The sequence below is a fragment of the Schistocerca serialis genome, chromosome 4 (assembly GCF_023864345.2).
Source record: "Schistocerca serialis cubense isolate TAMUIC-IGC-003099 chromosome 4, iqSchSeri2.2, whole genome shotgun sequence".
Taxonomy (NCBI): domain Eukaryota; kingdom Metazoa; phylum Arthropoda; class Insecta; order Orthoptera; family Acrididae; genus Schistocerca; species Schistocerca serialis.
In genome coordinates this window covers 354,012,466-354,030,103 of record NC_064641.1, presented here as the reverse complement: position 1 = coordinate 354,030,103, position 17,638 = coordinate 354,012,466, and the positions used below count along the sequence as shown (strand labels likewise).

The following is a 17,638-nucleotide window of genomic DNA, read 5'->3' as shown; positions in this document are numbered from 1 at the left end:
ATACAGAATAATAACATTTGTTACGGTCTTCGGTACAATAATTTGCCACAAGCTGGTAGCGCAGCATAGCTGCTTTGCGACAGCCGAAGGGCGAGCTGTTGGCGAGACGCATTGTACAGACACTGCCCCAAATGAAGACCCCAATGCGGATGGCACTCCAAATAATGGACTCCCCTGATCCTCTGTTCAAGGACCTGTTTCTTGTTTACTCTTAAGTCGGCTGTTTCACAAGTGCTTATCTGTGCAGCAAAAAAAAGGAAAAATAGAATATTTGTTGCCTCGTTACTTTTGGTCTTTGAAACGAGTACATTCTACCAAGAGGGATGTTCTACATTTTATAGACGCTGCATTCATCTCAGAGGAAGTATCCCTCCCTAGAGGCTGCCACGTCTTGGTTCCACGTCACCCAAACTGTGCCGCGCGCTAAGAAATGTTTCTCCAACATCATCAGCTGTAAAATCGACCAATAGGATAACACTCCTTCTTCTGAAATGTTAACTGAATTTAACAGTATTTGCGAATAAAGCCGTTTAGATCACTTGATATATTTTCATTTATTACGAAGTTTCGTCCACTCCCGTCATCCTGTCAACACTTAGAACTCGTAAAACAAAGTTCAGTGTCAGTTTCAATGGAACTTATGGGCGGTCTCATTATCTACACACTAGCGCTTTGGGAATCCAGGGACTGATCACGAGCTCACTGTCGACTCGACATGGAAGTGTAACCAGCCTCCTTGCTGTACTTGGGAGCATCAGCATTCAGTGAGTCATTTAATGCCATTATCTTAGTACCAGAGACCAAAATTCGGAAAAAGTGGCACCAAGTCAACAAGGCTTTTAGTGTAAGTTTTTTAACACTCCTAGGCGTCCTGAAGAAACAGTGCTACATCTATTTTACAAAGAGAAGAGCTGCTCGTTGAGCAAGACATCGTATGCATAGCGATATGGTCCATTGAGCTGTAAATTGAACCGTCCCTGACGCCAATACACGAAGTCCGATGTCGTGCTCCGTTGATAACCGGAGTCCGTGGCCTGTAAGCTCGGCTTGAAGCGCAGGAGCGCCTGGGTAAAGCTTATCGGATGACACATAAACTCGCAACGGATTTATTCTTCTTCTGTATGTAGGTGGATACTGACAAGGGAACCTATTACAGAGATAAATACAGCATCCTCATACTGGGCGGTTAACTCTTGTTCGTTATTATGGAACTAAACACACACGTTTCGTGACGCCATTTCGGGTGGACCATCGGAAATAACACAACATATTTCATAATAGTTATTTATCGGCACAACCTACCCTGCAACACCATTACAAGCTTTTCACACTGTTTGTGGTACCCCGTATATTAAATGAATTTTCCGTCGGTTCTTGTCAAAACATGACAAAATATTAAAAAGTTGACACTCTCTTAAGATTCTCCAAAATATATTATTTATTTGGTCACGAGCCGTGTTTCGGCTTCTTAGGCCATCGTCAGATGACAACTGAATGTCGCAAACACAGCTAAAGTGATCTGCGACTTATACTGTTACTACTTATACGGAAAATACGAAATGCATTAAAAAATGATGACATATAAAGTGTTCACAAAGGAAAGTATTACACTTCTATGTTGCGCAGAAATACTGAGTTAGTTTTAGTTGGTGAGGGTTAGTTTCATTTCTACAATTAATCGCAGCGATGTGGAACGAGTCCTTTCACATTCACAAGGGCACTTAGTTATATTTATCTAAAATGAAGTTTACTTTGAGGTTATCGTTACGTTTAACAATTGATGAAAACTAAAATAAAATTGAATTTAGCATTTTAAGCTACTGTTCGTGTAGGTGCTTGACACAGTCAAGTCGTTTAAATATCTGGGCGTAACGTTGCAAGGCGATATGAAATGGAACGAGCATGTGGGAACTGACGTAGGGAAGGCGAATGGTCGACGTCGATTCATTGGGAGAATTTTAGGAAAGAGCGGTTCACCGGTAAAGGAGGAATTGACGTTGAAGCAATCCAGAGGCGGCTGCTAGAGTTGTTACGGTAGATTCGAACAACACACAAGTGTTACGAAGTTATTTCGGGAACACAAATGGGAATCACTGGAGGGGAGGCGACGTTCTTTCTGAGAAACATTATTGAGAAAATTTTAAGAACTGTCATTTGAAGCTGACTGCAGTACGATTCTGTTGCCGCCGACATACATTGCCCGTAAGGACCACGAAGATAAGATACGAGAAATTAGGGCATATACGGTGGCATGTAGATAGCCGTTTTCCCCTTGCTCAGTTTACGAGTGGAACGGGAAAGGAAATGACAAGCAGTGGTACAGGGTACCCTCCGCCAAGCACCGTATGGTGGCTTGCGGAGTACCTATGTAGATGGAAATGTAGAAGGGCTGGACGTGGTTCGCACCTGTCAGCGTGTCTTTGGTTACTACCACAGGTCCCACGCAAGAGAATGTCTCCCATAGCATAATACTGGTCCACCACGTCCGTGGTGCACTGCACGTTTCTTGCCGCCGTTCGCCTCGACGACGGTGTTTGTGGAGACGACCATCGATCTAGAGTAGCAAAAATGTGAGTCACCCGAAGACCGACGCGTTTCCGTTGATCGACAGTCGAATCCCGATGGTCCCATCATACCTGATGACGTCGCTAGGTGAACACGTAGGGGTAGTGTGCTGCGGAGCTCCATGTCCAACATTGTACGATGAACGGTGCGTTCCGAAACACTTGTGCCTGTACCGTCACGGTGCTCTTTCGGTAGAGATGCCACAGATCACCATCTATCCTACTTTACAGAGCAGGCAAGCCTCCGAACCCGACGTTTTGTGAAGAGTCTTGGACGTCCAACTATTTAGCGTTTAGTGGTGGTTTCACTGTCCGTCTACCTCTTTCCCGTAGATGCTCACGACAGTAGCTGTTTTTAAAATACACTTTCCCAGCCTCTGCATAATAATATTAATCTGCCCTTTGTCAAAGTCGGTTGCCTCAATGGATTTCCTCATCTGCAGCCGATATCTTCGCTAGCGTGATCCGCCGTCCGTCTCTGCGCCGCTTACACATTTTTCTTACCGCGTCACGTGCTCGCAACGCCACCAGGCGTCATGCAACGTCGCGGTGGGGAGTGGTCATAATGTTTTGGCTGATCTATGTATAGTTTTCCACACCGCAAGTGACTTTATACACACCATTCTATGTCAGCGGTTACAGTTTGATTTTACAGTGGAATAAACATTTTGATAAGCTATTCTTATTATAAAACGCGGTTCTGTAGTCGCGAGACTTTTAATGTTTTTGCGAGGCTATGAAATTTTGCCTTCATACACGGTGGTGCACCAGTTTTTGTAAATACTGTCTGGTTATTGTTAGCCAATGTACAGAAGTGGTGTAGTTTTACGCATGTTCTATTTTCGTAGAATATTATATCTGGTGTAATGTAGAAAATAAGATGAGTAAGGAGAAAATTTTGAGTATTAATTGATCGAGAGGTGGGACACTTTGCATTGACTACAAAAGAGGACACAAGAAAAGCGTGAAACTGTAGACATTCTAGGTTTATGATTAAAATGAACTTATTTCAGTGTCGAATGGAAACTATTAGCTCAAATTTCATATTCTGGCGAAAGTCAGGCGCACCGTCGTAGTTGGAGAACGGAGAAGTTTGGCGACGTAAGGACGTGTGCATATAAAACTGAAATGCAAGAAATAATTTGCTTGACAATAATAATGATAGTTTTACCCCGTGAAAAGAAAATTAGTCTGTAGGTTTCGACTTGTGAATGACGAAAATGTACATTCGATAGCGTGTTGATGGCGCGTGCGTTTATCACGTCACCAAACCGTCCACTTTCCAACAGCTTAATTAGCTGGAACATATAAGCACGAACTTCAGATGATATTATTGGAGGGAATTGACCACTATGTCAGCAAATGAAAACATAGTTAATGTTAAGATTTATTATTAAAATCAAATTAGAGACAAAATATGGAGGACCTTTCAGATGGCGATCTAGACTTAACACATTTCGTTGTTTTTACAAAACATGAGACGAACGGAAATCGAACATGCATGTGTGTAGCTTCAAAGGTATAAATTATGCTAGAAATTCAAAATAATCCGATCGCTCACATTACGAACACAGTGATTCGTTATACAAGACAGAGATATAACTTAATTTTAAATAGCTGAACTCAGTTTCCTTTTTCTCTCTTTTAAATTAAATGGCTCAAATGGCTCTGAGCACTATGGGACTTAACTTCTGAGGTCAGCAGTCCCCTAGAACTTAGAACTACTTAAACATAACTAACCTAAGGACAACACACACATCCACGCCCGAGGCAGGATTCGAACCTGCGACCGTACAGCCCTCTCGCAGTGTCCGGAGCAAGTATGGTGGGTCTGACACACCGGTGTCAATGTGTTCTTTTTTTCATTTCCAGGAGTGTATATATTCCTTTCCTCGCAATTTCTTCGGAGAATCTCATCATTCCTTACCTTACCAATCCCCCTAATTTCCAACATTCTTCTGTAGCATCACATCTCAAATGCTCCTCTTCTGTTCTGGTTTTCCTACAGTATGCATCTCATTACCAAACAACGCTATGCTCCAAATACAATCTCAGAAATTTCTTTTTCAAATAAATTCCTATATTTGACACTAGTAGACTTCTTTTGACCAAGAAAGATCTTTTTGCCAGTGCTAGTCTGCGCTTTATGTCTTCCTTGCTTCGTCCATCACGGGTTATTTCCTTCTGCAGCTCCGTTTAGTTCCACGGAAGTTATTCCCGGATGTCTTAACACATGTCCTACCATCCTGTTCCGCCTTCGTATTAGTGTTTTCCATATATTCCTTTCCTCGCAAATTCTTCGGAGACTCTCATCATTCCTTACCTTACCAATCCCCCTAATTTCCAACATTCTTCTGTAGCATCACATCTCAAATGCTCCTCTTCTGTTCTGGTTTTCCTACAGTCTGCATCTCATTACCAAACAACGCTATGCTCCAAATATAATCTCAGAAATATCTTTTTCAAATAAAATCCTATATTTGACACTAGTAGACTTCTTTTGACCAGGAATGATCTTTTTGCCAGTGCTAGTCTGCGCTTTATGTCTTCCTTGCTTCGTTCATCACGGGTTATTTTGCTGCCCAGTTAGCAGAATTCCTTAACTTCATCTACTTCGTGATCACCAGCTATGATGTTAAGTTTGTCGTTGTTCTCATTTCTACTGCTTCTCATTACTTTCGTCTTTCTTCGATTTGTTCTCAGTCCGTATTCTGTACTCATTAGACTGTTTATTTCATTCATCAGATCCTGTAGATCCTCTTCACTGAGGATAGCAATGGCATCAGCGAATCTTATCATTGATACACTTTCACACTGAATTTTAATTCCACTCTTGAACGTTTCTTTTATTTCCATCGTTGCTTCTTCGATGTATAGATCGAACAGTAGGGGGGGGGGGGGGGGGAACTACATTCCTTTCTTACACCCTTTTTAATCCACGCACTTCGTTCTTGGTCTTTTACTCTTATTCTTCCCTCTCGGCTCGTGCACATGTTGTATATTATACTTCTTTCCCCATAGCTTACTCCTATTGTTCTCATGATTTCAAACATCTTGCACAATCTGACATTCGATATTGTCGAACGCCTGAGCCTATGAACGTGTCTTGATTTTCCTTTAACCTTGCTTCCACTATCAACCGCAACATCAGAACTGCCTCACTGGTGCCTTTCCCTTTCTAAAGCCAAACCGATCGTCTGGCTATCGGGTAGTTCGTACACTACGTGATGATGTCAGCAACACTGAGTTAAGGGAATTTAACCTCGGTGCACACATGTGGAGCTTCACTCACCATTTTTTTTCTCCGTATATAGGCATATTCCTTCAGCTTATAGACCGATGATTTGCGGATATGGACATTCTAGTTCTTAGTTTTAAAACCAGGGCGCAGCACCTTGCAAGGTACGATTCCCGTGTTTGTTTACAGCTACTCGTATGCAAAAAATGTTTACTTCTACATCGAAAAGGTGTGTAAATAATTATTGTGCCCAAATATTAGACTGAAATTCTGTGGTTTTTTCTGAGGTTTTCTATTTGTTATATCTTCTCTGCACGCTGTGTGATTCTTTAGTGGATACAGGACCGAGGAACAGATGCTATCCATGGAGAGAGAATTGAGATATTAATTTATTCTACATCTCGTACCAAATAGTAAAAATAGTACATAACTTTGTTCCTGTATTAACAGCGTCAGTTGCTAACAGTATCTCTAATTGTTGAAACATATACAGCTACAAAAGATTTGTACGTCTGTCACTCTTCAATACAATATATTCAGAAGATGTCTAGCCCTGACCACTATTAAAATCTGTAAATGTTATTCAACTGGCAAACACACAAAATGGGGGAAGTGCATGAATGTTAGAACTTAAGTAGACCCGGCGCTGGAGCTCCGGAGAGGGGATGCTTGCATCTCATTGGCAGCGGTGTAACCGTTCCGTGGCAGCACTCTCGTGGCGTAGTGGCGGGCTTAGGGAACGCTACGGCGGTGTGCGTATTTGAAAGTGCATCCGATCGGATAACGGTCGATACCGCACTATTCTTGATGTTGAAAATTCATTCAGATTGGTATAATTTTGTTCGTTACTATGAAATATCCCATTTACTTAAGGTCCTAGTACGTGGACTTCAGCTAATTTATATTTGGTCTTCGATAATGGAATACTGAAATCACTGATGTTTCTACACACTACAGTAATACATCAGATATGAGCAACTAGAAGCTCGTTTTAATGACAACAATGTGGAATTATCTGACTAAGAAGATGACGAATTCACGTTTTTGACTGAGATTGTCCTGCTGAGCTTGATGAAACGAGTGTTAAACAATAAGAACGTTAAGATGTCGTGCCAGTAGGTAGGAAAAGAGGACGTCCTTGTACAATGAATTCCTCTCATGACGAAGATGTAGATGGTGTAGAAAATGCGAATAAAAAGCCACGAAGGACTGTGTTACAACCAACAGCAGAAGTTAGGTTTTAAACTGTTAGCCAACTGCCAAAAATATGTTGAGGCAAGGAATGCTTCAAAATGCAGGAAACTTCGCTGCAGTTTCAAGACGAAAGAAATGCAAGTCAAATGTGAAATGTATTTATGGATCGTCAAAAATTAATTGTTTTGAAGCTAATGATAAAACGAACCGCAAAGATTTATTTACTGGCAGTAGCAATTTATTGTATACCAGAAATCATTGTGTGACTGTCATGTTCTTGGATTTATGAAGCTGTTTTAGAGAATCTACAAAAATCTGTACTGGAAGTCATACGTTTCAAAAATATTAACATTAAGAATCCTATTTTCTGTGTGCTTTAGCATATACAGTTTACTGTTTCAGATAATATATCGATATTGCTGATTAGTTTTTTGATTGAATAAAGGAGAAAGAGAATACAAAGCAAAGACTAGTACGTTTTCAAGGTATGTCAGACTTGAGATCCACATATGTGGACCTCCATTTACGCCTTAGCGAATCATCAAAAATATTTCATTTGCATTTATAAAAATGTTCAAATGTGTGTGAGATCTTATGGGACTTAACTGCTAAGGTCATCAGTCCTTAACCTTACACACTATTTAACCCATGTTATCCTAAGGACAAACACACACACCCGTGCCCGAGGGAGGACTCGAACCTCCGCCGGGACCAGCCGCACAGTCCATGACTGCAGCGCCAAAGACCACTCTCATAATCCCGCGCGGCATTTGCATTTCTGTCATGGTTGTTTATTACTTTGTTGGAAAATATGAAAAGAAGAAATTCCTGTAAATTTCTTGTATCTCAGGAGTGAAGAGGTTGAACGGACAACATTACACGATCAATTACAGGACAAAACGAAATTATCAAAACAGTTTTGCAAACTGTGCAAAAGCATGGTATCCCTCAATACGAGATATTAAGACCAGTCTACAGATTGCTGAATCCTCCAGTTTTTACTTCGTAATCAAGAGTAACACTTTTCCTTATTATGTTACTAGTGGTTTAAATGTACTTTATGCTCCCGAAATAGGATACAATTTTTAAAAAGAAAATGGGCTACAACAAAGGAGAAGTAATTTATTTTACTTACCTAATTTTCCTTAAAAAGAAACAAGAATCTCATTTTCATGGATGACAGGCAACTGGATTTAGACAAAATATTAGAACTATTTGCATTTACAAAGAAGTACACTTTAATTTTTTTAAACAAAAAGAGGCGTAAAGGATTTCAGGAGAAGTAGGAGCTACTTCAAATTTTAAGGATGAAGAAACATATAACCTTCAAGGGAGACTTTACTGTATTATCACTTTTGTTTTTCAGTTTCACGAAATGAAACATTTTCCTGTATTGTCGCTACCGTTCAACGGGCTGTATGGAGACGAACATTGTCGCGTAGCAACAAACACCTGCAGCGAGTAGGCTTCGTCGTTTACTCCTAATTACAGTGATTTTTTTACCAGAGTTCAGCATGAATTACTGGTCACTGTTAACCCCCTTTCCATGACATGCTCCAAAATTACCTCCTTCGCATCCAAACAGAGACTTTTGCCGCCGACGGTTGAGTGTGGAACATTCTGATTTTGGCGAGGAGAATGGTGATAGACACCCATGTTTCATCTTCTCAGACAGTTCTACAGAAATCCATTACCTTCGACCTCGAAACTACGCAAAATTTCCTCACGAGGTATCGACAAGCAGATATCTCGGTTCAGCAGTCAACGGATATGGAGCCTATCTTGCGGACACTATGCTGAATCTAACCTGATGATGCATACTATTCTGTGCTGAACCTACACTAATATCCACGACAGGGATTATTTCTTTTACAGAAATTCGCCTGTGTTCCTTCGCAACCTCTTCCACTGCGGTAATGTTTTCGTTCGTCACTACGCGGTGTGCCTGGCTTGTCCGAGTACCGCCTACAACAAAAATTTTAAAATCTCTTCACCAATCGTACTCTTGCTGCAGGAACATACACGAATCACCGTGCTGTGAATTCATCCTGCGTCGCATTTCCCCAGGTTTAACGGCTTCACTGCTCAAAAAACGTATCACAGATCGCTGTTCAACACGGTGCGACAATAGGCGGTCACTTTTGCTCTGTCCCAACGTCCTCTTGTGATGCAACAACAGGCTGCCAACTGATCGTCATTTGTCGGAACATGATCCAAATTCCTGCCAACTGCCAAATCGATAGTTCAGTTATAAGAATTTTATTGTACTTTTAATGTTTTTATTTCAAGCACCCTCGTAACACACACGGAGGCTGGGAGTGATCTGACGAATCTGAAAGACGCGTATCGTAGGGGGATATTACACTTTCAGATATATTTGACAAAGAAATTTGTTCAAATATTAGACAAAGATCGTAGACAAACATCTCTGACGTGGTGCAAATAGGTGGTATTACACTGTCGTCCAGTATTTCGTCAAAGATTCAGAATGGTGGTAATTACCTTGTTACTATGTTCTGTAGTTGCCGCTACCACACCGAGCGGTCTAAGGCGCTGCAGTGCCGGCCGGAGTGGCCGTGTGGTTCTAGGCGCTACAGTCTGGAGCCGAGTGACCGCTACGGTCGCAGGTTCGAATCTTGCCTCGGGCATGGATGTATGTGATGTGCTTAGGTTAGTTAGGTTTAATTAGTTCTAAGTTCTAGGCGACTGATGACCTCAGTAGTTTAGTCGCATAGTGCTCCGAGCCATTTGAACCAAGGCGCTGCAGTCATGGACTGTGCGGCTGGTCCCGGCGGAGGTTCGAGTTCTCCCTCGGGCATGGGTGTGTGTGTTTGTCCTTAGGATAATTTAGGTTAAGTAGTGTGTAAGCTTAGGGACTGATGACCTTAGCAGTTAAGTCCCATAAGATTTCACACACATATGAACATTTTTTTGCCTCTACCACAGTTGCACTGTGTTTACATTTGGAAGAGGAGCGGAATAAAACGAAAAGGAAATATACTTGGGTGAAATCGTGGGTTTCACTGAAAGATAATAAAAGCATACAACAAAATTTTTTACGGGAGCTACAAGCCGAGGACGTAAAGTCGTATGAAAATTACTTACGAATAGATAAGAGAAGGTTTCAGTATGTGCTTAGGAAAGTGGATCCGCACATTATGAAGCAGACCACTCCTTTGAGATCTGTTATATCCGCAAAGACCGATTTATCGTAACACTGCGATTTATTGCAACAGGAGAAGACTACTCTAGTTCACAGTATAGCACACGAATACCGCAGTGTACAGTGACGAAAATAATATCATAAACGTGTGAAGTTATTCATAAAGCTGTGAAAGAGGAATGTCTGAAGGCAAATAACTATTTAGTACATACTACAGGCATTAAAAAATATTTTTATTTCAACAAAAGTTGTAGATTTTCTCCTTTACATCCACGGTGGTACATCCTGGCCATACATTACGGCTAATGGCCTCCGCAATTTATTTATACTCTCGCTTCCTTGTATTCGGGATATCGCAAGTTATACAGTGCTTCATCTGTACCGTACATTTCTATCAATTCCGTTGTATACGCGACGCGCCATATAAATTTTGAAGCCTTGTTCATAAACATTAAATGTCAGACACCTGCAGCGAATTAGCGCTCCTAGAGGTTACATTACTCAGTAAACAGAAGAAGAACGATTTCTTAGGCAAATCTAACGAAAGGCGCGAGAAGTGATCAAATAAACTTGACGAAAGGCGACATTTGATAAAAGTTCCCTATTACACTACGTCCAATATACTGGACAAATCAACTATGTCCAATAAATCTGATATTGTAATATCGGTCTTCGAAATTACTGCGTTTATTGCATTTGGATACACTCAGCTGACAAGGAGAAATCACAAAGTTTCAGGAGGCCTCGACGTGAGTGCTGGTGAAAGCACGGACTATATCTAGCGCTGCTCCCCCTGCCACACATTAGCAGGCCACGCCCGTATGACCACTTCTATTGTCGATATAAAGATGCCACATAGATTTACAGTGTCAGTCACAGGAGGGCCACATCGATCAATAACCTTTTGCTTGGGCGCTCATCACCTATGGACTGACTACCCTCGTGATTTGCTTTAAGCGATGACTCCTCGCGTGAATCAGGCCGCCTTGCGACAGCGTTTACATGTTCTCAGAGCTGTCCGTAATTCAGTCATCATTCTTAGTATGAGTTCATTTGAGACAAACGATCTCTGTATGGCAGTCACACACCGTTACCACTTCACGTTTGACGACTATGTTCGTGGTGTACGCTCCTTTGCAAGATTCTCGAAGTTACGGTTGAACAGCCTAACGTTTGCAACTCTATGCTTCTTTGATTTTGAAAGTATCTACTAATAGTATGGGAACAAAGACAGCAATATTCAGAAACAATTACGTCCTTATTATCTTTCTTACTAGTCGAGGAGCTTTTCATCTGACTCTGACTTTTGTGATGTATTGGTGGAATAGAACCAAAAAATTTTCGTAGTGCATCTCAAACGATACCCAGTATGGACGGAAAAGTTCATTTTGGGTCTTGTTGCAAGAAAATATTGTCTAATGTAATTTTATGTTTCCAATCGACAGAGTAACGTTAGGCTACACTGGTGTGATACTCAGTTCAAAAACATTCATTGGCTATCCCAGAGAAAGACGAAGTATAAGCAGTGGTTCGAAAAGTCACATTACGGCTGTCACCGTGACTTGTCAGTAGCAACGCAATGCTTATCAACGGTTTTGTTTGAGCTGTTTCCAGCTACTTGCAGCGAAATATTGAAAGTGTATTCGGAAAGACTAAATAAAAAACACTTGGCGAGACTTACGAGGAACGTCTTCTGTTTTCATGAAACACCATGCGATGTGGCACGCACATTTAGTATCTTGTTGCACATTTCGCTCTTATTCCTGAGTCTGCCAACGCAACGCAGAATATTCCAAATGCTGATAAGGCTAAATTAACTACACTACATATGTGTTTATTGCTGTAGAGGGACCCATTAATATATCAGAGCAGAACGTAACTGTAATGCGTGGATCCTTTGCTACTGTTCCGGATTTATGACTTTGAATATCTTTACGCCATAAATAACATTTTCAAACTTACTGCTTCAAAATGCTGAAGGGTTGTGCAAAATAACGGAACAAATATCACGTTGTTGCAAATATCCATGGTTTCTAGGATTCGTCGCGCAGTTTCCAGCAGTAGCACGAACACCATTAAAGCCTGAAACTTTTGAATATGTCTACATCGCTACAAATATTACAAGGCGACCGGTTTCGTCCGCTATATGCGGTCACCTTGCAGCCACACAATCGTTACTCAACCAATTACTTGTGAATGTCTAATGACGACTTTCTATACTTGCTATGGCCAATAGTCTTTATACAACGGTGATGAGTTGCTGCGGCAGCGGTTGCGAGGCCTGAAAATGACTGTATATAGTGAGTGAAACCAGTCGCTTTGACATACTGGTGGCAACGCAGGCATATTAAAAAGTTATATGCATTGTGCTGGGATCCAGTGCTTCAAGAACAAATGATTTCTAAATTCATAGTTCCCCATTATGTCCACTACTGCAACAGAATTGTGCAGGTGCAGAAAGCTGACAAAACAGTGGGAAAAGAAAGGTCGACTAGAGTTTGTATTGTCGACGACGAGGTCATTGGAGACATAGGACAAACTGCACTAATTCATGGAGTGATGTAGGTAGAGAAGTGAAAATGACGCACATGCCTGAAACGACATGGGGTTTTACTGAGAGAAAAAAGCGAATGGAAAAACCGGACAACATGTGGCATGTACGTCAGTCAGTGGCACTGCATGAGGATCGTGTATATAACGAGCTGTAGTGAGAGAGGGAATGAGATCCTCAGACCTCAGTATGTGTGATCATTGACTATGGTGTTACCTGAGGTCGCAACTCAATCGCGATCGTCCGACCTCATTAGGAATGCTAACAGACAAAATCACACGGCAATTTCTTACCATACCTACTGACATGCTGTGCAGTGCTCTTCACTTTATTTTTCCTTCAACTTCAGATATTGTTGATGAATTACGGCCTACATGTTTAGTATTTGATAAAAAAATTATCGTCTTTGCTAAAAATCAATTGTGATAGTAATTGTTGCTTTTGAATCATATGAAGCGTCGTCTGTTGGTTATTTTGTGCGCTTTTCTGGTTTCGATAAAACGCCATGTCATTTCAAGCATCTGTGTTAATTTTTACCCTTCTCCGGACGTATTCTATGAAATATTGAATTTTAAATGTTAACGGACTTTTGAATCGCCCTGCAGTTTTGATACTTCGAGACAAATTGCACTGAGTACATTTTCTACTAGTCAGTAATTTACAAAGACTTTCTTTTTGAGGCACGTGGAAGGGGGGGGGGGGGGATGATGAGTGTGTAGGTGTCCTCCTGTGCCCCTCGCAGGGTATACTCTCGCCATTATCATTCATGATACACAGGGAGATTCAGTGTTCCTGCCGCTGACTTTTACGCAGACCCTCAAGGTTACAGTTGCCCTTCATAAATCATACGCAAGGTTATCATATTCTCTCGCTCGCTACGCGCCAACTATCAGTCCTACAGTGACAGGAGCAAGTGCCACGAACAGTCTACTGGAAATCCAGACTGTTGAGGGATAAGTGTGGGGTGGACGTGCGTTTGAAGGTCACGTTTGTATTTTTTTCTTGAATACCACGAAAACCGTGGCCTCCAGCGAAACCATATCCCTGTACAAAATTTAGCTACATTATATTGCCTACAAGAATGTCCCGTTCATTGTTTCTGTACGACTAACAGTTTGCGTATAGCGAGCGAGAGAATATGAAAATCTCGTACGTGCTTTACGAAGGCCAGTTATAACACCACGGGTTGCATAAAATGACAGCGGTAGGGGCAGCTGAATCACCTTGCATACAAATGGTTTTAAGGTTATCATCGGTAACTTTAGGAGGATATTCGTGGATGATGCTTTTAGTATCGGACAGTGATTCGAACTTTATGCCCAGCCTGGCCGTCAATATGGAGGGAAATCAGAGATACACCACGAGCACAGCATGGTCCTGTGGAGGGCGCCGCCACTGTCACATGGGTCCACTGACTTGTTTATCATAAAAATAAAAAAACTTATAATAAATGTGATTGATCTTAGCTGCGTTTACGTTTCTTGATTCGGAATGCGCCCTGGACTGTTTTTTCGCGCTAGGATCTGTACTGCAGGTCTGGCTCCCCGTTCACTGGACCATAGGAAAGTCCTAAGTTTCTTCCACCAGTGTCAGAGTTACCACCTGTGCGAGTGATCGCTGAGCAGAGTAGAAAATTGCTGATCTGTAAGAAAGTATACCGACAAACTTAGAGGGATGATAAAGGGGCTTCTGAGGAACAGCTTTAGGATAAGAGCGCACTTCCGGAAATCTCATCCAACGACTTTACGGAGCATGAAAGTTATAAAGACAGGCATAATGAATGCTGTCAGATCAGTTACCAAATATTCCGCTTAACGCTCCGTCAGTGTAGAAAGCCACGTATGATGGCCTATTGGAATGCTTTAATCCCTGTATCTCAACGATCTCCTCTGCAGTAGCCGGCCGGAGTGGCCGAGCGGTTCTAGGCGCTACAGTCTGGAACCGCGCGACCGCTACGATCGCAGGTTCGAATCCTGCCTCGGGCATGGATGTGTGTGATGTCCTTAGGTTAGTTAGGTTTAAGTAGCTCTAAGTTCTAGGGGACTGATGACCTCAGAAGTTAAATCCCATAGTGCTCAGAGCTATTTGAACCATTTTTTGAATCCTCTGCAGTAGCGTTGGATAATATTTCTAAATATGAGTTACTACCCAGAATTTTTTCCTCAAAACATCCTCTACTACCAGTCGAATATTTAGAGGCATATTTTTGTTATACCCTGTGCAGGAGAGTCGCAACGTCAGAAGATTGTAGTGAACGCAGCAAGACATGCAGTGGGTCGACGATTGAGGCAGGATACAATCGCCCTCCCGGTTAAGAAGCTAAAAGGTCTGCAGTTTCTGTGATTCATTAGTTTATTTTTGACAAATTAATGCGGGAAAGAAATTACAGTGGCTATGTGTAATAGCGAGACAATACTATTTCACGTAGCTTGAAGCAGTGGCAACACATTACCATGGACGCCGCCGCTATTCTAACGAAGTGATGCACGACAGTGAATATTTACTTTCTAAAACTGACATCGGACTTCGTTTAAAGTTAAGTGAAGACAGGTTCTGCATTCATTGTGCGATATGCACTAAAAGCGGCGATAACGACCGACAATTTCATCACTTCGTTAGTAGCGAAGTAGTCTCGCCACACTGAAACAAACTAGACAGAACACGTAAATCTTGTAACAGGATCAATTTCTAAAGGTACTATGAAATGACATTAACACGTTTTTCAAGCAACTCAATAGTTATTTAACAAATAATATACATTTTCGCACTCTGATATCATGGAGACGCCAGTAAAGTGATCTGAAACATAAGCCTTACCGAAGAAGTCGCCTTCCTCTTCTCGAGAAGGAAGCAAGTTACATTTGTTTTGTTTTAAACAGACGCGTGGCGTAATGTTCCCTGCGATCGTAATTCACAGAACCGTTTTACATTAACTGTGCACACAGTTCCGTGAGTCTCTTTTATGGGGTAGTACAAAAATCTCGCTGTTGACCTTTATCGTAAATACAAGTTATGCATTATCTGCAAAATTGGTCGATTAAACTACTGGTAATAAATTCCTGCAAACTGAAGTAACAGTCATTTAATGTAGCCGTAACTGTCTAGAGCGGGGTTAAATGGCCGCAAAGAAAGCAAACGCCAGACTGAGTGTCACTGGAAGATTGCCAATTAATGTCAACTTACCCGTGGAAGAGGTACACACAAAACCCTGATTAGACTGAATCTCGAGTACTGCTCGTCAGTCAAGAACCCATACCAGTTAAGTTTAATTGCGAATATCTAAATAGAAGCGGCGCGTTTTGTCATGAGTCCATTTAGTAAGAGCAAGAAAGCCAAAGATGTGCTCATCAAGCTCTAGTCGAAGACATCGCTAGAAGGCTTTCTATACAGAGAGCCTTACAGTTAAAATTTCGAGACAGTAAGTTCGAAGAAAAGTCAGACACCATATTTATTCCTCCCTGTTCTCACAAAATGGTCATTACTGGAAAATTTGAGGCATGCAGAAGGTTGCCGACATTCTCTCTTCCCGGTTCAGCTTATGCGGTTGGAATAGGAAAGGGTCTTTCTGACTCGTGGTGGTACCAGAAGTGTCCTCCGCACACACTGAAAGGCGGCTATGGAGTTGTTGTTGTTGTTAACAGACACGGAAGAACTTACATTTTACCTTTTTTGTTTCAGGTGGAGCCAAAAGACATGTCTGTATGATGGACGAATTTCGAAGAAAACCAAGAGGCGACTGCTCGTGTACAACCCGGAGGTAAGTTTATTCCTGCACGAATGAGACTAGAATAGAAACTACGAGGATTGGAACGTTAATAGTGTAACTATGTATTTACAGCTCGTACAAAGTAGATACGTATTTCAAAGTTTTACTGACCTTCAAAGTAGTCACCAGCATTGTGTATAATCCGTTGCCAGCGATGCGGAAGTCGTAGGATACTCTTAGCAGTGCCCGATGTGTTGGCAGTTCGAGCGGCGCGGTCTATTGCCCGACGAATTTGTAGCAGTTCTGAAGCGAATGCCGTGAAGTGTTTCCATCAGTTTAGAAATCGAGTTGAACTTACGAGGGCTTAAGTCAGGGGAGTGCAGTAGGTGGTACAACATTAGCAGCCCCATGATTCAAACAAATCAGTAACAGCTTGCACTGTACGTACTTGACCAATGTCCTGCAAAATGATGGTCAGGCCCTGCAGAAAGTGTCATAACTTCTGTATCTATGCTTCATTTTTGGAACACAACCTACGACCAGCTTAGAGACAGAAGTGATGACACTTTCTGCAGGTACAGTGATGACGCGCGAGATGTACTCCCCGAAGACTGTCCCTGTGATGCTACCTTCGTGACGGTGTGTTGTGTGTTGTTGCCTCCAGTCCGAAATCTGGTTTGATTCGGGTCTCCATGCTAGTCCATCCCGCGTCATCCTCTTCATCTCTGCACCCTGTATCCATTGAATCTGCTTACTCTGCTCGAGTCTTGGTTCTCTCTACGGTTTTTGCCTCCAAACTTCTATCGATTACCAAATATGGGATTTCTTGATGCCCCACAGTGTGTCCTAGCAATTTAGCCCCTCTTTTATCAAGCTGTTTCATAAAAATCTTTTCTCCCCGATTCTTTTCAATACCTTATTAGCTATTAGATCTAAGCATTTAACCTTCAGCATCCTTGTGTATTGCCACACTTCAAAAGCCTCTATTCTCTTCTTGTTTCAGCCATTTATCTTCCACGTTTCTCTTCCACTCAAGGCTATGCTTCGCACAAATACCTCCCGACAACACTAAATCTCTTTTTAAGAGATTATTTTCTTGCTATTGTCAGTCTGCATTTCATATCTTCTCTGCTTTCGCCATTGCCAATTATTTTTCAGCCAAAAATAACGAAATACAGCTATTACTTTTAGTGTCTCATCTCCTAATCTGATCTACATCTAC

The 17,638-nt window shown here is 41.7% G+C and overlaps 1 protein-coding gene across 5 annotated transcripts in view; it reads left to right on the top strand.

The window, feature by feature from the left end:
* Window positions 1-17,638, top strand: part of LOC126474141 (axotactin) — a 557,260-nt gene that overhangs the window by 171,825 nt on the left and 367,797 nt on the right. For all 5 annotated transcript variants that reach the window (XR_007586577.1, XR_007586576.1, XM_050101588.1 and 2 more), the window contains exon 2: window positions 16,389-16,467. Coding sequence is in view for 3 of the 5 variants with exons in the window: in XM_050101588.1 (XP_049957545.1) it covers window positions 16,412-16,467 (56 nt within the window). In the remaining 2 variants the exon portion in view is untranslated. The remainder of the gene's footprint in view (window positions 1-16,388; window positions 16,468-17,638) is intronic.